This window comes from Amblyomma maculatum, chromosome 10, assembly GCF_055883805.1.
Source record: "Amblyomma maculatum isolate TAMU_Amacu chromosome 10, ASM5588380v1, whole genome shotgun sequence".
Classification (NCBI taxonomy): Eukaryota; Metazoa; Arthropoda; class Arachnida; order Ixodida; family Ixodidae; genus Amblyomma; species Amblyomma maculatum.
Window position 1 is genome coordinate 43,267,708 of NC_139353.1, and position 24,772 is coordinate 43,292,479.

Genomic DNA, 24,772 nt, shown 5'->3' on the forward strand with positions numbered 1-24,772 from the left:
ATATTCATTCACTAAATGACAGTTTTCTTGAGCAAGTGAACAGATTAAGACTAGACGGTTTTCTAAAAAACGTTTTAACTTTAGCCTGTAGCAAGGTGCTAAAAGGCCATCACCTACAAGTGCTGATGAGGGAAAGAAAAAGAAGGTAGCGGTTCTTCCGTGTGTTTATCGCTTTTCACACACTAAAAAATATTCGGGCAAGAGATATGATGTGGATGTAATATTTTCAGCCCCGAAAAAAGTTGGAAGTGTGTGCCAGGTTTAACAAGCGCACTAATTGTGCTGTTCATGATAAGCGGAAGGTGTCCACTGTGAACCATGGAAACCGTGCTGATGAGGGAAAGAAAAAGAAGGTAGCGGTTCTTCCGTGTGTTTATCGCTTTTCACACACACTAAAAATAATGCGGGCAAGAGATATGATGTGGATGTAATATTTTCAGCCCCGAAAAAAGTTGGAAGTGTGTGCCAGGTTTAACAAGCGCACTAATCGTGCTGTTCATGATAAGCGGAAGGTGTCCACTGTGAACCATGAAAACCGGTACATCAAATGCGAAAAAAGAGTAATATACCATATTCTGCTAGCTTGTGGGCGGACTTATATATTTAAAATGTGGTAAAATTGAGTGCAGCAGGACCACCCACGCAATGCTGCCATTGCCTTATAATTCGCACTGCCCAGTGTTGAGAATGTCTCGTCCTTTCTTCCCTTCCCTACTCCTCACTGCTCTTTTCTTGTCTTTACTTTCTCAGTGGCCTGGAATGCTGTCTTCCTACATTCATGGCCAGCGTAATTTTTCTTTTTCCCTGTGCTGCACACTTAACCTCAGGGCCCCAGTACCTCCTTGCAAAGATGGCATCTACTTGTCTTTCAAGAACAAGCCATCTAAAAAAAAAAAAAAATCTTACTTTTCAGTATTCATTTGGCACCAAATTTCGGCCCCACCATCAGTGACTGCGTACATGCCAAAGTGCCAACATTCCAAAGGAGGTATGTTGCCACGGCCAGATTCTCTTTACTATAACCGTTCTTTATAGATGTCTTTACTACTAAGAAAATTATCCACACTCACATATAGAAGGCAACATAGAACTTTAGTTTCACTTTACTCTATTTAAGTTTAGTATGGCAAAATTCTACTGCACTTTCGAATTTTATGTGTGAAGGTTGTATGAAGGAAAGCAGCAATGATAAAAATAATTAGTCTTATCAAGAAATTATCCTTTTCAAAATTTGCTACGATCAAGGTACAGCTGTGAGCAGGCTTGTAAAGAGTATCTGAGTGGCATTTAGTGGAAGAGACGAAGACAAATTCGTGAAGCAAGCTCTAGTGCAGAGCACAAATAACTAACATCACACAGCCACACCTCCAATAGGCCTAGCTGCACTAAGGTTTCACTTAATCGAGTCTGCTGAATATAGCTCCAGAGCTGATAACAAGGCTGGTCGTACGTCTGAATTCTCCGTAATTTCCCCGTAATTCTTATAATACAGAGCACCAAGTTGCCCTCTTATATTAGTAACGTGACATACACACATGGGCCACGTGCTGCCGCCATTGGCACTGACCTTGTGGTTCATGATCTTGCCGTAGGTCTCCACCAGGCTCTCAGCATAGAAGGGCGTCTCACCGTAGAGCATCTCGTACATGCACACGCCCAGGGACCACCAATCGCACTCGGGGCCGTACCTGCCCTGGCCGTCTTCCATCGCCTGCCATCCATCAAGCAGGCATGGACGTCATGAACACATGGAAGCGAAGATCCCCAAGAAAGAGACAGTGAAACTCAACAGTCGATCAAGCCAAAATACTGGGTCAGCCAGCTGCTGGACCTAGCACAACATGGCATGACAAACTGTAGCAGAGATGGGACAGTGAAGTGCACAGGACAAAACCCTGGCACCTTTCAAGCAGTTCAACCAACGCTTCCACAAAGGCTTGGATACCTTCCAAACAAATTCTTTAAGCTACTGTTATAAAGCTACGACTAGCACTGCTCCCAACCACAGTTCACACCTCTTCGCATACAGTCTGCGCCTCTCCACAAGAGAAAAAGGCAAGACTGACGTTAAGCATTTTAACTGACCTAACAAGAGTGGCAAAAAAAAAATTATTTTTAAGCATAATGAAGCAGAAAGCCAATTTGGGCAATGACGTGTTCCAAACGAAGGTCATGAAAGTAGGCTGCACTAGCTATGCTCTGGTTCTGCGCTCACAGTCTATGCTGATTAGCTTGTGATGGCTCTATAACATCACTTCTTATAAAATTTTCAGATAGATCTTCTCTCTCAGCAAGCTGACAAGAACAAAAGTGCAACTAGTATCACGTAAATGCAGAAAAACTATATATGTGAAGATTTCATAGCGCGAGTAATGTACGCGAAAGGTTTTGCGGGCTTTGCTTTGTTCAGGAGTCAATGCATTATGGATACACACGAACGCAGCGGTAGATGATTTGCGTAGTGTGCAACATCACACAACCGGCCCCTAATGTGACACGAAACCTAACATAAATTTCCTCATCCGAGTGTCACATTTACACTTCATGTAAAGCGCATTCTGTTTTTGATCAAATGCTCTGGCCCCAGATTCTGTTGTGACCTTTCCCTGTAAAGCAGAGCCAGCCAGCCATGTTCCCTTCTCTGTCCCATCTTGTGGCACAATGCAAACACCTCTATCTCAGCACAATGCACTGGCTACATTAGAGCATGCCAATTCTTATAATACAGGTCCACAAATACATTGTACATTGTACTTAAGAAACACTGAAGTGTAGAGCAAGGAAAAAAAAAAAACAATAAGTTACTGTCAGAACGCAGCTCCAACAATAAGTATATACAGAGTACCACTTCACTAACGATACCTGCACCAGCAATTATCAGGCACAAAAAGAACACAATGACAACTGCAAGCACCATGCTAGTGAAACTTCTCAGGAAACTTTCTACCTTCATTCTGAGATTACCTATCCATCACTAAGGATTTACACTATAAAGGTGCAGTAGCAATATGGCATGAGATAACGATAAGAAAGAACCTGCAGTATGCACAAAAATTTTCAGTGCGACATCTTGCCCCTCACATTTCGGCACGAGACTATCTGCACGGGTCCTCTTTTCCAGCAAGTATGAGAATAAATAACTTCAGTTACCCATACAATTATTTAGCAGTCTCCAACTTGTCTACCTTAAGAATAATTCAGCAGTGAGCAGCAGAGAGATTAACATGTATTTGCCTGAAACCCAGGGGATCGGAGCAAACCTTATTTTTCAGCTTATATCAATGAATGTTAGCATACCGGCTTGATAAATCACCAAACAATGAGATACAAGCTTGATAGTAATATGTTCAGTAGATTTTGCTTTACCATTGTTTGTATGTTGTTCACATGTTGCTTGCTCGTGGAGAGCCAAGCATGAGAACTAAATGGGCTATAGGTTGTAAATGGTTGTAATATTTACCAAGAAGTGGGGTCTTAAGACATTCGTATTTTCCTTTTAATTTCTCTGCTCTTCTTCTTAAAGGACATAGTATGCACCTTCTCCCGATGTTTAGAATTCATCATGGCCTAATTATTGGTAAATAAGAAAAAATGCAAGTCTATAAGGTAAATTTGAGACTGTCTTGATATAATATGCAAAGCACATTTCAGCAATTACAACAAAATAAATAGCATTCAAAACCGTGCACCCACTGCAGTGCTATGCTTTCCATGAGCAAGGTGATAGGCTCAAAATAAACTTTCAAGAAAACAATCCTGAAAGTTCTTAACTAGCATACACTACCTGCATATATTCCATAGTCCATATATTTATTTGGAGCATTTAGAATTTCTTTTTTGGCGAAATATTCTGGCACAATGTAGAATGAGTATTTTAGATGCCAAATGCTTAGTTCCCTAAAATCAACTTTTTTTTCGAATTTTTGTGATTTGATCCCCACTTCTTCCCATAATTAAAAAAAATTACTTCCCTTGTTAATAAGCTTACAAGCTCACATTTTACTAGGCACATTTGTTTCATGGTGACGTTTTGGATGTAACACTTTCCATGCTCTTTTAAAGCAGCAAAGCATGCAAAGAAGTCAGGCAGGACACACCCAAATGTCACCATGTAAATGCAGAACCAGAGAAGTCATAAAAACGGCTTTCAGTGTTATACTTTCGCCAGATTGTTTACAGAATTTCAGAGCATGTAAAGAGCACAAACTGTGAGTAAAAGTAAGTACCCAATCAAAGAGGGGACCTTCGGCTATGTCATTTGTCTCAGAGCATGTAACCAGGGAAAACTCCACTTTAGCTGGGTGCACAATTCGAGGATATAAACGGTACACGTCCAGATATACAAAGATCAGTGCTGTGCAGAGGAGGATAAGACAAGTGCAGGAGGCTGAATACGTCAAGATTAGGAAGAAACAAAGAAAAAGATACAAAGGGCAGTCCAGTAAGGAGTCAGAGACTATAGGCAGCAAGTGCCGACACAGTAGCTTAGATAACAGGAAGACAAAACATGACAAGGAAAGTGATGGTGCTGGTGACTGTTAGGAGAGAGAGAGTAGGAGGGGGAGTGAACATTGCTTGCTTGAGTGAGCCATTCTTCAGTCTGCAAACTTCAAAGTGGAGCTCAAAACCGCTGAAAAAATTTTGAAGAGCGAGGAGCTGTTAGTCAGAATTAAAAAATGGCTAGCAATTCGAATAATGACGAGAACAGTGGTGCATCAGCCGTTACTTGTTTGTCATAATGCCTCCCCCCCATTTTTGTTATACCGAAGCTAAGGGGTGACCATTACATTTAAACAGCAAAGCTATCACCACCTCATCTAGTGAACAAAATATGAAATACTAGAGTCCCTAATGCAACACATCTCTCCACAGTTGGCAAGAAACACAACCTGCAGCTTCCTGATTTTACAACTTTTTCTAATTACAATAGGTTACAAAACTGCTCCTACTGAGCATTTGAGCAGGTTTTCTTTTCTGTAACAGGTAAGGCAAAACTAAAGCTGGAAATCTGTCCTACAAGCTATACTATTAACAGAGCAAATGGCATCCAAGCAATTTAACGGACTGAGGAAATAAGAGCAAACCAAATGGCATCCAAAATGTTAAGTGCACAGGCCATGGGCAAGGATGAACCAACAGCACAAAAAACAAACAGCATGTGGGAAGAGGGGGAGAGAGAGAGAGAAAGATTTGGGGAGCACAGTGCTGCAAGCAGTGAAAAGAAATGCAAGCAAAGAGTTACACCCACCTTCTTATCTTCCCAAGAATACTGAGCAGGTGAGTTAACAAGTTGGCAATTAGGAAACCTGTCCATAATGCATATAACTGCATACATGTTACACAAGCAAGTGAAGGCAGAGATGGCAGTACGGCAATAAGGGGAACCAAAAGAAAAGAAAAAAAAAAAAGTAAAGCAACAATCGCTCATAATCAGATGATGAAAATTATAGGGAACAAAAGTGTATGTGTATGCGTGGAGGGTTACACGACCGAGCAAATGAATGGCACATTCACAAACAGGAGCTCTGCAGCTGGCAACAGCGGTAAGGCAGCAAACACTGACTTGGCCCTCGACTGACTCGCCCCCAAAAAAACAGCTGGAACAGTGAGTCGCGCTGAACCAAGGAAGCTTAAACAGAAGTGCGGCAAACAAACGGCCACACGTGTGTAATACAGCTAAGCCAGCACACAGATGTGTAACGCTTGCAGCGCGGTCGCTGCTTTGCTTTGTTTTGCACAGCCACATTCAGCAAAAGTAGGCAACTCACGGCGCACTCTCAGCTGTACTGCCAGTTTTGTTCCAGATAAAACAAGTGCGCATCAGGAACACTAACCACAATGAAAGGCTGCACAGCAATATGTCAGCTTACCCTCAAAATTTCAGGAGATATGTAGTCGGGAGTGCCCACAGCAACATTGGACTGAACCTGGAAAAAGAGAAGAAAAAAAAACAATATAGGAGAAGAAAATCTGATCAATGAAATTTGTGCGCACAAAGTGGTGCGAGTTTACTGAAGAAGTGCACTTAAGCTTCAGCTAGATGCCGAGTGCACGAGGCTCCTTTCACAGTTCCTGGTGACCTGACCATCTGGAAAGAGCACTCATGAGCTCTCACTTCCTTGCTTTTTTGTTTTTAGAGTCATTTTGCTTAGCTTAAGGACTAAAGAACTCGCAGAGTCCAAGAACTAGGTTGTTGCCACGCTGGCTACTTTCAATATTTATCAAAACTTTAAAAGTAGGAAATGTATCAGCTGTTAAGCTGATACATTTCCTACTTTCAAAGTACCCCCTTACCTTCATACCCTCTTAGGGGTATGAAGGTCTTGAAAACCCCATTTTTATTCAACATACCTTGTTGAAACTTAGCACGCAAGTGCAGAGTTGGAAAATACAAGATATGTTGCAAAATAAAGAAAAAAATTTTCAAGACTAAGGCCACTGGAGACACACATATAACGACTACTGCACCAACTAACTTATATTTTATCTTCACTAGCTCCCAAATTATATGTACCGAGTGATAAGCTAAAATAATCAAACTGAAGCATACCCACAGCTTTGCTAAGCTTTGCTCGTTCTGTGCAAGCAACAAAAAAAAAAAAAAAGAGAGAAGACAAGCCTGCAACGGAGCTTTTCAAATTGGTGCGAGACTCCCCACCTTGGGGAGCTCCAGGGCAGCTCCCCACCTTGAAAGACAATACTGCCTAGTTGCACCAAAACCTGCCTTATGCAGTAAAGCCCACTGTAGGACGAAGAAGTGACACCTCTACTGCCAACATTTGCCTAGGAAAAGTCTCTTCTACACCTATTGCCGTAAACCATTTGTAAGTGCTTTGGGTGTGGCTTCACGTTGTAAGTGGGAAATCAACTATACTAATCAGCACCGGGTCGGATCTCTGTACAAGCAGCTCCCGCTGATCACATCAGTGAAGTTTGATGCGATGAGGTCAATCAGAACGGAAAGTGCTTGCATAAAGAGGCACGGCAAATACAAAATTTCATGAGTCAAAAATGGCAATACTTCTTCGTATTTCATAGCTTCACACCATTTCCCAACAACCATTTCCAACCAATATTGCCACTATTTAGTTTGTTAATGCTTTTTTACCCACGGACTCACCGTTCCATCATCACATAGCCTCAGACAAGAGCCAAAGTCTGCCAGTCGGATGTGTCCATTGGCATCGAGCAGCACATTATCAGGCTTGATGTCTCGGTGCACGTAGTGTAACGAATGGATAGAGTCTATGGCGAGGATCATCTCGGTGATGTAAAACCGTGCCATCTCCTCAGGAAGTTTGTCTTCAAACTTGCTAAGCAGGGTCAGCAGGTCTCCACCGCAGTAGTAATCCATCACAAGATACTAGGCAAGAAACAAAGAAAAAAAAGCATTAAAAACAAACTTCCACGTGCAAGACGTTTGCTACAACTGTAGACATGTGAATGTCTGCATGTTTACAATGGCCATACTCGGAATATACGACATGTTACTTTATGCAGCTGCTTCAAACAAGGTCATGGACGGTGACGTGCAGATACGAAATAGTAGAGCAAAATACCTGCCTTACATTGAAATCCTTACTGGCTACATTTATCCGAGGGAATCGAACTACACAGTATGATTCGCTCTGACAATCTGCTCACTTCACAACTGTGCCATCAGTAACACATCACAGTAGCACAGCAATAAGTGAGTAAAAATACTCACAATCAGCAAGGTTTAAACCCATCATTAACCTTTTTTTAAGCCTTACTGTAATTCATTCAAGTTCACACTTTTGTGAAAAGACTCACTATAAATACCAGCTGTGCAAACAGATAAATTGACGCACTGCACATAAGAAACATGTGAAAATTAGTAAATAATGCCAGGCAGGAAGAATTAAAGGTTGGATAACCACAGGCGATGCTCTTACCAGGTTGGTGTCATCTTGAAATGAGTAGTGGAGATTGGTGATCCACCGCCTGTCTCCAAAAACAAGCACATCACGCTCTTCTTGAAAACAGGCAGTCTATAGGAAAAAAACAAATGCAGTGCAAGTGTAAGCCTTACCGAAAGTGATCATATATCAGACTTAAGTATTCTTCTTTTCAAGCATTCATGCACACAAAATGTAGCTTGCTGCAAAAATATTTGTTCAGCGAACCTCAGTAAGATGTCTATGCTGAATTTCTATACATAACATAGAGCCTTGTAATATTGTGTCATGCTAAAATGTTGTTTGGTTTGGTTTTATGGGGTTAAACGTATCAAAGCGACTCAGGCTATGAGAGACACCGTGGTGAAGAGCTCCGGAAATTTTTACCACCTGGGGTTTCTTAATGTGCACTGACATCGCACAGCACATAGATGACTTGCTTTTCACCTTCATCGAAAGGCCGCTGCGACCGGGATTCGATCCCGCATCCTTCGGCACAGTAGTTGAGCGCCGTAACCACTGCACCACCACGACGAGGAGCTAAAATGTTGTCTTTAAATATCACATTTTCAGCATATCACAATGCATAGCACCACAAAAAAATTTGCATAGGACCATTTCAAGCATATTATGAAGCAGAAAAATGATAGTACACCAGTCTCTATGAATTAGAAATGTGACTGCGGAGAATATGTGGTTTCATGATCAATAGTATTTAATACAAAATGGCAGCCATTTTCAACTGAGAGCATGCATGTGTTAAAAGCTTGAGAGACTGAACAAAGGCTTTCAATACTAGTTCCATTAACTTATAAAGCTCACCTCTGCTCTCTTGAGCATCTCCCACTTGTTGAGGATCTTCATGGCATATACTTTCCCTGTATTCCGTTCCTTCACAACCGCTACCTGCAAGAAGCCATCATACTAGTATTACAATCATCTGCAGGCCTTTCTGGTAAGCTCTTTCTGGTTCAGCGGATAAAGTAGAGCCTTCATAGCATGCCTAAACTTACACAATATAAGCAACTGCTAGAAACCAGCTGTAATAAATCATTCTGAGTAATTACTCCTTATAATAAATCCATGAGTAATTACTCCTACATAATTCAATGAGTAATTACTCCCTTATAATAAATCATTCTAGTATGATACCATGAGAGAAAAAATATAAAATTTAAATGTATCAGTTTGAGCATACATAACAGGAGAATAGTCTGGTCACGAAGAGTCGGACACGACTGAACGACTTTACTGAACTGAACTGAACTGAACGGGGTAAACATTATTAATAATGTGCCTCCCACTGACACATACTAACAAGCTCTCCCTCTTTTTCTGCTGAGGTGCCAAAGTGTGAAAATTCATCCACAAGGCATTGCACAGGCTATACTATATAGCCTGCCAATCGTGGATAGATTTTTTTTTCCACAACAAATTAGCTGGTAACAAAGGCTCAGCACCACTTCTTGAGCTCCTGCCAACACATCCATACCATTGCAGCTTGTTTCAGTATTAAAACTAGATATCCTGTTTGTATTCCAACACAATCTGGAGTTAATAATATGCATAGTTTTGCCACATCCCATTCATTATCTTCACTTCCAGCCATGCATAAGCGGTGAGGAATATCCACTAGACAGTTCTGACACTTAATGTTAGTTACATACCTTATTCACTGTAATGATGCTTCAGACATTAGTCAGATACGACTCGTGAGAAGAGCAGCTTTCACCACCCAAAGGACCCCGTGCGACCAATGGCGTTGACAGATTTTCAAGACGTCATGGTTAATCAGTTCTCTTACACAAGCTAAAGTGATGCACTACAATGCTCTGCAAGACATGCTTATTAAATATTTTTTATTATGCTCGGCAGGTTTCCTTTTATTGCCTGAGTTATGGTGAAGTAACAACAAATGAAAGGGAGTTTGCCATAGGCTAATGGGATTAACTGCCGTGTCATGAAAATTAAACTACACCATTGGCTGAGGGGCCTCTTTTGAAGGGCATATCTGCTGTTTTATTGCGAAAGCAATACTACTCTAGGTTTCGAGCCTTCAGCATGGCGTGGCCGCACCCATGTGACGCTGTGACGTCACACCCTACGTGACACTAGGGTGAAAGCTGGGCTACCAACTCAAGCGGTCGGCGTAGCGCGGCCGCACCCACATGAAGCTGTGACGTCACACCCCAAGTGACACTAGGGTGAGAGCTGGGCAACCAACTCAAGCGGTCGGTGTAGCGCAGTCGCAGCCAAGGCGCAGCGTGTGACGTCACACCCCACGTGGCACAAAAGCAGTCGGCGTGGCGCGCTAGAGGCGCATCTGGTGCTCACGTGGTATGTGACGTCAGGCACGTGCATGCGGCTTGGTTAAAGCGGAGTTTTATATGTGGGCTGGCAGGAGCTGCCAACTTGGGTCTCTCGTTTCACATGGTACGGTTATGTCAGAATCAGCCTGCTAGGACCCTGGCATTCACATTACTCCTATAGGCCACTAAGGCACATTCATACGGCTTGGTTAAAGCGGGGCTTTATATGTGGGCTGAGGAAGAAGAAAAAGAGAAGAAGAACAACACTCGATCACCCGCAGCTAATGCTTTCGCTCAATATTTGGGTCAACAGCATTGAACCCTTGTAATTTTATTTGAGCTGTATCAGACTACAGCACGCATGGAGTCCTACACAGAGTATTTCGCACTACAAATAGATAATTTATACTATGGTATTTCAATATTACAGACAAACAATTTACACTTGAATTTCTTTCCGCTGCACCAGTTTCGGTTTAAACAATGAAACAATGGATGTGACTCCATTGGTGACTTTCGATCACATGAGACATGAAAAAAAAGTGCAGTGTAATTGCTGATAAGTCATTGATTTCATTCTGGTTCTTTAAGAATAATGCTGAAGTGCCATAGTGAAACAAAACTATGTATCAACAGTTACACTCCAGATTTTTCCAGCCTTATGAGAAGACCTAAATGCACTTTGATGCCACAGGTATCATTAAATTCTGGAAACAGCATCACGAAAAAATTCAATTACAAAATATCAGCCGTCAGAAGAGAAAGAAAGAAAGCCACAGAGTGATACATACATAATGCATTACACATAATAACTAAGCAGAAAGCATGCAAGTAAAAATTTAATAAAATAGTCTCAACATGATGCTGAGGATCAAGTCAGAACCACAGCAAATATGCAAAGCCAATAATGTGATTTCAACTCATTTGCAGTGGGCAGCGAACAACGGTACTCTATTAGAAATGCATTCCAGGCTGATGGTTGTAATTCCACTATATTATTCAATAGGCAGACCGCTGGTCAGGTTAGTGGTTATTACTCCCCTATCACTTAATAAGCAAGCAGCTGGTAGGCAAAGGGTGGAGGCTGAGAACGGTGCTTGCCACTAAAATAGTGCACAGATGAGAGTACCAATTCTACCTAAGAGAACTTCTGCAAATTGGTTCAACACATGGAACATACAACTTGGCCAGCTCCCCCTGCATCACAAACATTTCTCCCTGCCAGAGCAGAAATTTGCATTCAATTGTTCCCACATTAGAAGCTGTATTTACTACACCTTCAGCCAGATATATTGAAATCCTGCCTTAATAAAAGAACTAAAATCTTAATTCTTGCATAAGGGTTCTAACGGTAGCTGTTTTGCTAGCCTCTGCAAAAGGTTACAATGGAGGAATCCTTACCTCCCCAAATGCTCCTCTCCCAATGACCTTGAGCACATCGAAGTCATCCTTGGTTAGCCGCAAGTCCTTTATCCTCTGTACCACTGGTTTTACTGGTGAGAAGAAAGAGAGGAAAAAAAAGAGGACAGGAAATCAGACCAACGAATGGTACACAGAAAAGACATCGCACAATGAGAGAAGCAGCTCATGAAGTGGCAGTGCATTTGGTAGCCCACTGCAGTGCTAGAGTACAGAAATGTCACCTTCATCTCAAATCAGTATACTGAAGGAATGAAAAAAAAAAAAAAAAAAAAGTCAATAATTGTAGTATGATTTAAAAAAAAAAGGAAAAGCAGCATTTTATCTCATCACTAAAGCAACAAGATCATATAAATGCTAATAAAATGAAAACAAATGAAAACAGATAAAATAAAAGATTTTTTGTTTGACACTACATCCAATGGTTGCAACCTGTCCAGCAAGCAACTTTTGAGAAGCCTTAACAATATTGATACAAAGCAGACATAACTGCACTGTTAAACCATGCAATGATGTCAATAATGCGACTGTGAGGAGGATTAAGAAAAGACTGCAAGGCATGTGTGCCCTTGCCTATGGTGTTGCAAAGAGAGGACATTCACTGTGAGCAATATATCTTCACTTTGAACAGGCATTGTGCTGGTCCAAGAAAAAGGGGGTTGAGGAAATCAATTATGCAAAACAGACATGCACACTTTTTTCCTGCATCTAGGCAGCTTATAGCCAGCTAACAGCCAACAGGCTAAAACTCGTAGAGATTCTAGCGCGTGCCAACAGGAACCTTGCAAAAGTAGGCCACCAAGATGGATTACTGAAGTTGCATTGGTTCGCTTAACCTAATGGTAACACAGCACAATTAATTTGACACAGAGCGACCATTAAAACAAATGAGCGACTCATGAAGTACAAAGCAGGTTCTGCATATGTTCCAGTTTGGGAGTTGTATGCAACACTGCTGCACAAAGGCCCTGTGCAGACAAGCTTGTTCTGTCGTTACACGTATGGCAAGAGAGTCCGAATGAAAGCTCTTTATTCCAGTGCATTTTGCCAATGCTTAGAGCCTCTGCCAAAAATGCAGGAACCAAACCGCGTGGATTTGACTGAAGCCAAGGACTGGGTATGTGGTCAACTTCTGACGACATCCTGAGGCTTGGGAGCAATATACCTATAACTGCCCTGTTTACCCTCTTCTATGTAGTGAGCCCCCAAAAACCCACCAAAGAAATTTCACCCAAAAGGGCATGACACTCTCCAGCATGCTGTTACAAGGACAATTGTCACACATGGTCATTGACCCCTCATCAAATAAACTGAAAGCTCTGCCCTGTTGTTAGCATGATACCATCACAATAGCTTTTTTCACTAATCGATAGCATGAGAGACAGTGAGACTACAATAATTAGGTGTCTGGATAGGCAACCAATATGCAATATTGTCTTTTTTAGGCAAAGTTTCCTCATTCTTCACCAATTCACACATATTGTTTTCCACTAGCATGTTCTCCAGTCAGCACTGCTTTGAGGAATGCAAGCAGTGACCCCCAACATATATGCCCAGCAGTGGACTGACCACCAGAGTAAGTATAGCCAGCAATCGAGTCTCCCTAATGTAGGTGATTCAGAGCACACCATTTGCATGGTGTGGGGAAACCTAGTGGGCAAGAACACAAAATAGTTCACTGTAATTAATTAATTCATTCATTCTACACAAAAGATAGCATACTTTTTCTTGGCCACTGCTACTTATTGACAGTTCTTTCAACTACTGTTCTATCACTGTTTCAAATCATTGTAACCATTTCGACTTGTACATTTAATTTGCTGGTACATCAAAGCTTCCCTCGAAGTCACATTGCATACATGAGTAGCTAAATAAAAATAATTTTTCAGCAAGAAACGATACTCCTCGGCATATATTTATGCATTTGTGCTCCCAACAGACTTTAAACTGCAAGGTTTATTATTATTATTATTATTATTATTATTATTATTATTATTATTATTATTATTATTATTATTATTATTATTATTATTATTTTAACATCGTCGTCGTCATCAAAATAACGTGCACAAAGATTTTACAAGGATTTTGTTCCCTGAGCGCTCAGCAAGCACACGAAAGGCTCGCAGCATATGCACACTGCCGTCCTTCCCTCCCGAATTTCTCTTCCTACACAGAGTAGCATGCCAGCGAAATCTAAACGCCGGCAAAATTCTCTGTTTTTCATTAAAGGGTCTCTCTCTCTCTCGCCCTAGTTTCGCTTCCCCGGCCAGACAAACGCATAGGGCAGCGCAGATTTCACAAGGATCTTGCTCCCTGAGCGCTCAGCAAGCACGCGAAAGGCTCGCAGCATATGCACATTGCAGTCTGTTTGCGCCCGAGTTTCGCTTTCCCGGCCAGACCAACGTCAAGATCGCACGATGCTCCACCTTTAACAGGGCAAACCCCCCTTCCTGTCCAGTCTCGGCTGTGCGTCCAGAGGAGCGCGGGCGATATGTAGGACGACCGGCGCGTCCTTCGGCCGGCCACAACAAGCACGCGCTGCCTAGCCCCCTCGTTCCTCCCGCAGGGGTCGAGAGCCCGACTCCGCGCCGGCCCAACATAAGGGGGGAGGCTAGCCTAGGCAGTCAGCCGCCGTACAATGCCGCATTTCCCTTGCTAATCGGACCAGTCCCCCGGGGGCCCCATTCAGCGCTGGCTCGCCACTGGCCGAGACAATGCGGTGCTGATGAACGGCGCATGCATGCGACAAGGCGTGCGCGGAGGGGCAGGTGTCCGCTAACCCCCGCAACCCTTCAGACATCCTTCGGCCCGCTACGCGACGTGATTTAGGAGGCCGACGCTACAAGGAGAAGGACCGAGAAAACTAACAGTAAAACTTGCGGGAAAGGAAGGGGGGGGGGGGGGGGGGGGGGGGGGGGCGTGAAGTTTAAAGATGGGGACATTCAGAACTCGTCGCCGCACACAGCGCTGGCAACATCGTCGAGGTGGTTGCCTCCGCTGTCCTACATTGGCAGCGCCGGCCGAAATCCGTACACAGCGCGTGCAGAATAGCTGACCTGCCCGGACTTGGTGGAATTGTGCATCTTTCTGTCGCCACGGAGCACATAATTATCATCGGTTGATGCTGCTGCTGTTGTTCTTGTTGTGCCTTAGATAACAGCAACTTTCCGTCAGTGGAACACTTTTTTTTTTTCTTCTTTTTTTTTTTTTTTTTTTTTTTTCTTGGAGGTGCAGCGCCCGGTCTTGTCGCAAGGCAAAGGGAATGTGATGGATATTCGTTATTTCGACCTCACTTTATTTGGGCCATGCTTAGTCAGGCCTCTTTAATCTTCATGAGAGGTAGTTTGGATTGAATTGGGCAACATTTGTAGAGCGCCTTGAAACACGGACGATTCTGGCCAAAAATCCGAGCGCCCCGGGACTAGCCGATCGAGTTGGGCGCGCTATACTACACACCTAAAGAAACAACTTCTGAACGGCGAGAGCCGTTTCGCTCCGCACGGGCCGCGGAAACTTCACGACAGTCGCAATTAAGTGGCCTATAATTACGCAGAGAAAGCGGGGTATGGGGTCTTCTGACACGAGAGATGATGACTCAATAAAAATTCAGGGGACACATTTGGCTGACTTAAGTGCTTCAAGGCGGAAGCCTTCCCCGCCGTGACTGCGAGACCTTCTGTGATTGACTAAAATTGACAGATACTGCGCCTTTTCTTTGCTGTCAACCAATTTTAAACGCCGCTGATGCCTGCTGTACTGCGTCTATTTCTATAATATGTTCTGTGGTGCGCGTTCGAGGAAGCGCCAAAACGGACGCCTGGATCGAACGCCCGGCGGGGTCAGCTTCTCTCCTGGTGACGTCATCTCCAGTCATGACGTCATGTCCGAATGTGACGTCATTATCACTTCCGGTTATTAGACATGATCGGATGCGACGTCATGATGACGTAACGGCCGATGACGGCTATGGACGTTTCGAAACGTCTAACCATTACTATTGGTTAGTGATAGCTAACCATGACCTACTTTCTGAGTACTAGCATGGCCTCCGTTAAAGGAGGCTATGGTACTAGTTAATGTCTGGCTAGTGTTAGTTAAACACCCCTTAACTAGTGATGGCTAGTGATAGTTACGATGACCTCGACTGCATGGGTTCCTATGGGCATCTGCTTAACTATTTCATTATTAGTCGTAAATTATCATGAAATTATCTTGAAAAATGCCTTTAAATCATTTCCAATATCATCCGATTGCTACTGATTAAGCATCGATTCAATGGCGATTGGCATATGCCCCTCATTTTTCGTTCGCACTGCCAATGATTGGAATCACCTGCCTGACCATATTGCCACCATCAGTGACCTGCCACGCTCCCACGTCTTCAATCAAAGCCATCTTTCAAGCCTTCCCTCATAAAATCACGTTTGCCACGTTTGCCCACCCCTCATGTAATGTCCCGGCAAGGGATCTTTGAGATATACTAAATAAATAAATAAATAAATAAATAAATAAATAAATAAATAAATATAAAGCATGCACCCGAAACGTGGACACATTGGCTAACGACAGTACGAGGCATTAAATTTAAGTTTTCGCCTTAAGACGATTATTGCTTCAAGAGGAAAGGAAATTATAGACAGGTGAACAAGACACGAAGCGATCATCGTCTCCTCTACCAGTCTCTTAAGTACACAACATCCACAAGCACGATCTTAATATGTCATTTACTTATGCAAATCAACACGGCATGCAAGTGAGGTGCGTGCTGCGCGGAATTCATGCATCACAAAAAGCAAAAACAAAAAGGAGAATAAACTAAGGGTATTGGCGCAGGATATTATGACTGATGATTTAGCCACTTAGCCGCACAATTGCGACATATACATCTATCCTACACAGTAGGAAGCAGGATTTGCTTAACATTCAATTTCCATAACTTTTGCCCCTGGCCGCTCTCCACCATGCCGTCTTTGTTGCATGCATAGGGTTTCCCTTGGAATTGAAATTTGGGGGCAGGGGGGCGGGGGAAGTCTCAATTTCTAGGTCTGGGGAGGAGGGGGGGGGGGGGATGAAGAATTACCCCCTACTATCTGTGAGCGCCCCCTCCCCCCCCCCCCCCCCCCCAGGGCAAGTTGGCAGAGGAGAAACGGTGGTCATTTTTATTTATTTTTTTTATTTCTGTCGTTAATGTGTCGCGTAGGAGTAGCAACATTTATGCATCTCCGACCCTCGATCATGAGAAAGACTGCAAACAATTACTTCATTTAGAAAACGACAAAGGTCGTACTATTTATAATCAGAAAGACTACCGAAAAATAAAACTAAATAAGAACTATACTGCGGCAGTTCCGGTTACTAGCAATAGACCATAAAAAAAAAGAGAAAAAGCAAATGCTGTTCAGTATCACTCGCGCAATGCCGACGTTTGATCAAAACGCATTAGTTTGACCCCCACGCCAGGAATTTGAATCTCATCGATGTTGAACACTATAACACCGGCGGAAGATAGCCACGACGATTGGCATGAGACTGAAACACCTATAGATTTGAAATTTACGGCTGTTACATACAAGAAATCGTTGAATTTGTGCAAATACTTTGCACTTTCCTCAACAAGTCAGCTACAGATGATCGCGCACATTCCAGCTACCGGCGCTAGTAAAGAAAAATCCCCCTAATGTGTAAAAATATACAGTCGTTACGAATTAAGGGGCGCCCTCGAAAAACGGGAGAGGAGGTGACCCCCCCCCTCCCCCCCTTGTTTTTGGGTGTAGTGAAATCACTTCATGGTTACATGTTATTGCTTGGAGGAGGGAGGTTGTAGGGCAATCACTGGTTACGTGTATTCGAGAGGGGTTCGATTTTGATGCATGGTCTGATTCCATGCGGGAATCAGCACTTTTTGGTCAGATCGAAAGCTCGGTGTAAGATAAAGCCTTTCTTTTTAGGGTATTTTACGGCCCCATGTGAGCTAATCCAGGGAATTATGAAGTACGAGGTTGACCGGCTCCCCTGTGTCGGTGGAGAGCGCGGGGCCTCACCCCGCATCACGTGACCCCGCAAGAGCGAACACAAACGGACCCTCCGCCACAGCGGTAATCAGTCACGAAGACATGAAAGATGGCGGGCAAGCGCTTGTGCGATTATAGCAACAGCAACACAGCCACTTTTGCAACCAAGCATTACGCCCCTCGTGGCTAAGTCGAGGACCGGCGCCAAGGTAACGTAAGACAAAAGCATTCGGGGCTCTTCGTATTCAGCCCCCCCCCCCCCCCCCCCCCCTCTTCCTCTCGTCCTGTACCCCTATTTCGCCATGGAGGAAGGGAGCCGCCTTTCCTCCCCCCCGGTCGGACCAAGTCTGCGGTGCTACTACTGCGGCAGGTGCACGTACAGACGCGTATATACCTGGCCCTGGCATAAAGGCGTGAGTCACGAGCGCGCGTGCTTTTTTTCCCATCATCATCTCCGGGCAGCCGAAGTTCGACGTCGCCAACGTTCATCGTCTCCATGGTTCGCTTTCCCGCCATCGTGAGAAAACGCGCTCTCCCCTTTCCCCGCCTCAGGAAGTCGCGCCGCCGTATCGATTGGCGCGGTGTGTGTGTGTGCGCGCGTCTTCTCCGGGGTCAGGGCCGTCGCGGGCTGGGCCAGGCCACTTGTTAATTCAATAGAACCGGGCGCACAAACTGCGCCACCATGCACATATTTCTCAAAGGAACGAGCACTGAAACCGGTGGACCAGGGAAGCCAGCAGAAGCGCGCACCTGTGGTGTTGTCGCGAAGCAAGATAAAGCTGGCGCACCAAGGAAGTTTTGAACGTAAAAACTTACACAATTCCCCAAGCTCTTCGTCGTCCGCCGTTGCGAACAGGTGGCAGTGAAATCTATTATTTAGCCACATATGATTTTGATTTTTTTTTCTTCTTCCTGCTTGCTGAATTTATTTAAGTTTTAATTTAATGTATCAGACTTGTTTCGATTTTTAAAACGTACTGCTTGAATCTGTTGATAAGTTCATTGTGCTCTATATTCTGTACTTTTTGTTTAATCCAGTTCATTAAGTTCTGCCGCTGACTGCCAGTTGCAAAGGTTCTTGGGCCCCTATCAAGCTGTTTCTAGCAGCTTTTAGCGCTTGAGCCTCTCCGGGATGTATTTTTTGTTCTGGAAAAATAAACGAAATTTAATTGAATTGAATCCTGTGTCTCGTGTCACCTTCCCTCCCACAGTGCGGAGCATGAAGCCTAGTCACCCTTTAGGCCTCGGAAAACACCGCCATTTTGCATGGAATAGGCAAACCTGACCTGCGTGATATGGACATGGTATGGATATGATATGGATATGATACGTGATATGGATATGACATGATACGTACAGTCGGCGTCACCTTTGCGTAGAGTGCTCGGTAAGGTATAAGCGGGCTCCAGCCCCCGATTTCTGGGCACTGTGCTCGTTCCTATACCTTGCTTGTGGGTCTCCGCGGCATTATACTTTCGCTGAAGTGTTGCGCCTGCAACCCTACAGCTGACGCGAGGTCTGACTTTCTTTGCAGGAAGGTGCATCTCTCGAGCGCACTGCACAATGGTGACGCTGACTGTACACAATTCGAGTACCATGAGAAACGAAGTCATCAGTCAAGTCGAGACAGCTCGCCAGATCTTACAGGATAGTGACCTACTCATATCCTTGGAGATTAAAGCCTCCTAGAATTTAACTGAATAAATAAAGGATTTTATCTATCTCCTCTCTCTCTCTCTCTCTTGGTTATTAGCAGGCAAATGCGGCATTATCGCTTACATATATGCTACGCGAACTGTTCTGCATCGCAAGGGTATACAGCAACCACGGTAAAAACCGCACGTTCTCGGATGTGAATCACCCAGACCAACCCTATAGAGAAGAAAAGCAGGAAACGCCCAATAATTCCCCGCGTCGTTCAGCCGTGAATATTAATTACTTTTACGGTGCTTACCAAAACGCTGCCGACATCTTGAAGCGTTTACCTTTGATGCACCCCCCCCCCCCCCTCCTACCGCTCTTTCGCACAAGAAAAAAAATTATAATGACCGTATTAACCGCTGCCGCGTACGACCACAAAAGAAGCTTCGTCAGTGAAGTCTTGTTTCAAACCAGCCGCGCACCAGCACTGACTTGATGATCTGTTTATGGACTTTGTACGCGCGCCTTTTTTTTTTTTTTTTTTCCCTTTTTGAAAGATGCCAGACGTTCATATTCCTTGCCAGGCGTGGAGATATCTCCCTTCCACCCGAACAAATAAACGCGGGAAAACCGACGTTCTGTGCGGGGTATTCCCTCCGGGCTCATTTGGATAACACGCACGTTATAAACGTCCCCGCTGTTACCGATAACGACGGAACTATGCTCGCTCTGTGTTTTCGGAATATTTTGCCAAGTATATACGCAGCGGGGCGGCAGGATTTTGTTGATGTCTTTTTTTTTTTTTTTTATTGATGGTAGCAAAGGAAAAGGCTAGCCAACGTTCCGCCCACGCACAAAGATGACTACTTTCTTATTTACAGCCCTGTCCGTTTTCTTGTTATGTAGCTGTTTGTTATGCAACAGCGAGCCCACAAATATATCCGTTCCTCTAAAGTCTTCCGCACGTGTATCGCGCTGTTTTGATGCTCAAGTGATTGTCTTTTGTTTTGGATAGGTCAGGTTAAGTATAGCCAGCTAAACATAACGAGTCCGAGAGGCGCGCGACAGCGACTAAATGGGACAGGAATAGCGACTGCAACGCGGGCGGTCTTCCGTGTCGGAATGCGGCCGCCCTGTGGCGCTCACTATGGTTCCAAACGGACGATGCAGTCTTAACTACTACTATTCTTACTAGTCTTAACGAACTCAGTAGCATTCCACTGCGAAACGTGTGCATGTGTGTACAAGTATGTGCAAGTGTGTATGTGTGTGGCGGGGGGGGGGGGGGGGGGTGGTCAATTTTTAACAAGAAGACATCCGCTTAAAAATTAGAATGGCACACACTTAAATATATTGCATATTGGTCATTGAAACTATAGAGAACAGCATAAACTACCAGATTTTATTTCTGCTTGTAGAGTGATCGACGGAAAATTTGCCACGAAATTTACAAAACAACACGCCGGCAGCACCCCAAACCACGACCTCCGCATTTCGCGTACTTTCACTTCAGGAAAATTCCGAAATAATACGTAACGGTGTACACGTCACAGGAATGCATACGCAGTACAGTCTCTCCGAGCAAAACTATTTACAGGAACGACGCAAGGACATGATCACAGGAAAGAAGACGGATATAGTGGTAAGTGGTCACTTATAAGAAATCAAAAAACGGGAAGGAAAAGAGTTTGCCAGCCTCGGTATCTGCTATCTAATATCTGAAGCACCTGAATTTGGGCGGCGGAAATACAGGGATAGTATAAGAAGCGGCAGAGGAAATCAAAGAGGTGAGCGACAGGAAGAAAGAACAAGGTATATGTTAAAATAAGATAAAAATGAGATATATGTACTATGATACAATAAAAGATGGATAGGAAGAGCGCATTTCCTTGCGACTTGCGCCGTTCCTACAAATAGCATGAACCAACTAACCCAGCAAATACTTCTACGACACGAAACTGTTCGTTTAAGTAAACGGATAGCGGACGCTGCGGTACTTACACATTCCAAGTGATAAACAAGTTTCGCTGAGCGCTGCCAATGCGACACGTCATCGTAAACAACTCAACACGACGCCCTCAACACGACGCGACACGAACGTGGAAAGGCCCGCGTGAAGGCTGGATGCGACTCGAGCGGCAAATGCCAAGCGAGCAAGCACCGGGAACAGAGGCGGCCCACTCCGCGAAACAAAGCAGCGGCAAAGCCGTCTCGTCATTCTATGGCCGGCACGCAGAAGAGCAAGAGCTCGATTTCCCCTCCTCCTCACACATCGGAGTGGAGGAAGAACGGTCGGATGCCGAGGATGATGCTATTTCGGTTCGAAGTCGCAGACGCGCGAAAGGGGCCGACATCGTCAGCGCGTCCCGCTGCCTCGAGTATTTTTTCCGGCCCACAACGCGCGCCCCCTTTGACCCCCTCCCCCAAGAAGGGGCGACCACGGCTCACTTCCGTGGAGACACGGTTTGACAACGTTCGCAGTTGGGGCATTTTGCGAGCTACAACATCTGGCACAGGAAAAACGAGTCAATTGTTCTACTTGGACGGGTTCATCGTAGTTAATAACCTCAGTCGATGAGCTTCCACTGCAAAGCGTTGTGCACCTGCGCGTCCGACAATACTGGAAATAATACAGGGAGATCAAAGGACGCTAGAAGGTGTGCCGGCATGGTCGGCGCATCAACTCGAGCCAGCGACAGAGACTGCAAGCTATCCCGTTAGGCCGGCACCCTCCTGCGCTCATTGGCAACCCCGTTCACGTATTGAGGGAAGCGACTATCGATAATAAAGGTGCTTTCCAGCGGTAGCGGTGCAGTGTGCGGCTTTCGCGGTGACCGTATCCCTTGGGTTTTAACACTGAGCAGGAATGCCCGCGAAATCGTAACAGGGCCTCACAGAGCCATAGATGGAGAAAAGACAAAGCAATGGGGGGCAAGGTTGTTTTCCTTTTTCCTTTTTTTTTTTTTTTTTTTTTGCAATTCTCCTAAAGACTATACACACAGGACAGAATGGCAAGAAGGTAACCAAACGACCATGTCATTCTGTTCCTGACGCTAACCAGCAACAAGGTATATATAGTTCCCATAACCAATAATTGCAGCGCGTCCTTCGCGTGTTTACTTCTACAGGACATGACTGAAAAAGTATACTACAGTGCCAGCGTCAATAAACAAGAAAAGACCGTTCACTCACCAAATCACACTACCGATAATGAAATCAGAAGCAAACTTGTGAGCACTAAATGACTTTTCAAAGTGTATCCGAAAAATAAGTTGAAACCATGCATAACTGAAAACACAAAAACAGTCTCTAACGCGCTTAAGAGTTAGCGAAGCCAGATGTTTCAGGCTAGCAAGTCAACACAAGTACGTCAACTCAAAGTACGTCACTTCCGGACCGCACGAGTCCGGAAGTGACGTAAAGAGCCCCCCATTCCACTTTCGCAACTAATTCGTCCAGGATCCTCGCAGTTTGGAAGCTGTGAATTCCGAAACTATATGCGGCACCCGAGTGACGTTCGCGTGTAAGGCACTCCGAAGGTAACACAGGCTGCAGGGTATGGATATGCTTCTTCCGTTCCGCCAGAGCTCAGCGTATACATACAGCAGTATACAGCGTAAAGTCGGTTGCATATTTATACCTCTACCCATCTATTTTTTTTATTTTTTTTTTCATTTTGTTTCTACACCGCGCTGACTGAAGTCATGCTGGTGGCCAGATGTCGAATTTCGTCGTCTGTTTAGCTTTCCTACAGTGGAGCATTTGGCGTTGAAGTTTCCCGCAGTCGCGGATGAATTTAGCGACTAGAGTCGTAAGAACCTCGTAACATTCAGAGTTCTCCTTTTATGCTGTTTTTACATCAGGCTGAACTTTCAACTTGGACTGGCCACGCAAGTGTGCGCGACAGTTTCGTAACTACGACCAGTTTCCGGGGGTTCGCATACGGAAACACCGCCCACACGAAGCTGTACAGTGACCTGTACCTGCACAGCCTTGCTAAAGGTCGGGGTGTGGACAATTTGCGGAGTATTGAAACAAGTCAGCGTAGGTTGGATGATTGGTGGGAGAAGACGAGATCATATAGTCTAGGCAAGTGGGACAAGGACGTCGTTAAAAGGTGATTCAAAGAAAGAACATCGCGTTCACAATCAACAGCCAGGTATGTAAGAAATGTGTAACAGCGCAAAAACATGCATCCGCAACACAAGGGAACACGACGTGACACATCCGGCTGAAGCTGTCACATTTCTCACATTCATAATGAACCAAATGGCCCAAGAAGTTTAAGGTAGGTAGTGAATTAACAGCCAGGTGGCCTCCCACGCAAAATGGTGCTACTAAATATGGGAATATATACGCACATCCGAGCTTTTTGGACGAGAAAAAGAGTGCCCGATTTCAATAAACAGGCCCTGGCACGACCAAATGGACGGGCACCGACAGTGAGGACAAAAGGAAGGACGATGCGGGCATTTGAGGAGAAAGAGAAGTGTAGGCCCCTTTTTATCGAGGGCCGAGCTCGCGCGTTTACGTCTCGAAACTCGCCTTCCAGAGAGGGCCGCGAAGTGTAGCGCACGGCTTTCTCATCTCGTCAGGTGCCGCTCAAGAGCCACGCTACCACTCCTCCTCCTCCTCCTCCTCCTCAATCACCAGCGTGAGCGCCACGGTATTTTTAGGCGCGCCGGGCACATGAGGTGCCTGACGCAGACGCGCCAGCTCCTCCGCGGTCGCCTTCGCGTGAGAAAGAAAGTCATCGTCGTCGCAACGCGTCTGGCCCCTGCAGCCCTTTCGCTTTCTTCTATTGCCTCATTCTCCGTCTCTTTCGCCCGTCCATCTTTACCGTTCCTTGTCTCCCCGCGTTTTTCCTTTCTTCCGGTACTCCCCGTCTTTCTTGGCTTCCTTTCGTTCGTTCCTTCCGCGCTCTTTTTGCCTCTCCTTCGCGTTAGGGCCTTCATCGGTCATTCCTTCTTCGACCCTTATTTCGTTTTCTCTTATCGTCCCGTTCATTCATAAGTTGTTTCTCGCTTCCATTTTTGTAGTTTTCGCTGGCTAGGTTTTCGTTCCTGTCGCGTTTCAGTTCTTCGCATTTAGTTCGTTCTTTTCTTTTTTCGTTGCCGCGAGTTCTCTCCACCTCCACTCGCTCTTCCTTCTAGCGTGCTTCGTTTTCTTCCGTTCCGCGCAGCAGCCGAGGCCGAATTCCTGCGGCGAACAACGGAACCGCGCGCGCGGCAGGCGTGTGGACAACACGGGGAGGCCTTTGTCGAGTCGACTCGGCGCGCAGCCGCCTTGCTCGTGGGCGGCTGGGCGCGACGCAGGTCAAACGCCGCCAAGCCTGCGTAGACGCGTGAGGAGAGGCGCATTAGATAAGCGCGCGGCACCAGGACTGATTGACCGCAGGTACCCGAGTGCGCGCGCCAGCGTGTTCTCAATTTTCCTCGACCGCAGCGGCGGCGAAAGTTCGCCACACGCG

General features: G+C 45.0%; 1 protein-coding gene across 1 annotated transcript in view; it reads right to left on the minus strand.

Annotated features, from left to right (window-relative positions):
* gek (serine/threonine-protein kinase gek) overlaps window positions 1–24,772 on the minus strand; it is a 141,700-nt gene that overhangs the window by 56,141 nt on the left and 60,787 nt on the right. The window contains exons 2-7 of the mRNA XM_084582613.1: window positions 11,630–11,721; window positions 8,742–8,825; window positions 7,917–8,012; window positions 7,121–7,363; window positions 5,871–5,927; window positions 1,568–1,711 (exon numbers count right to left, since the gene is read on the minus strand). Of these exons, the coding sequence (XP_084438739.1) occupies window positions 1,568–1,711; window positions 5,871–5,927; window positions 7,121–7,363; window positions 7,917–8,012; window positions 8,742–8,825; window positions 11,630–11,721 (716 nt within the window). The remainder of the gene's footprint in view (window positions 1–1,567; window positions 1,712–5,870; window positions 5,928–7,120; window positions 7,364–7,916; window positions 8,013–8,741; window positions 8,826–11,629; window positions 11,722–24,772) is intronic.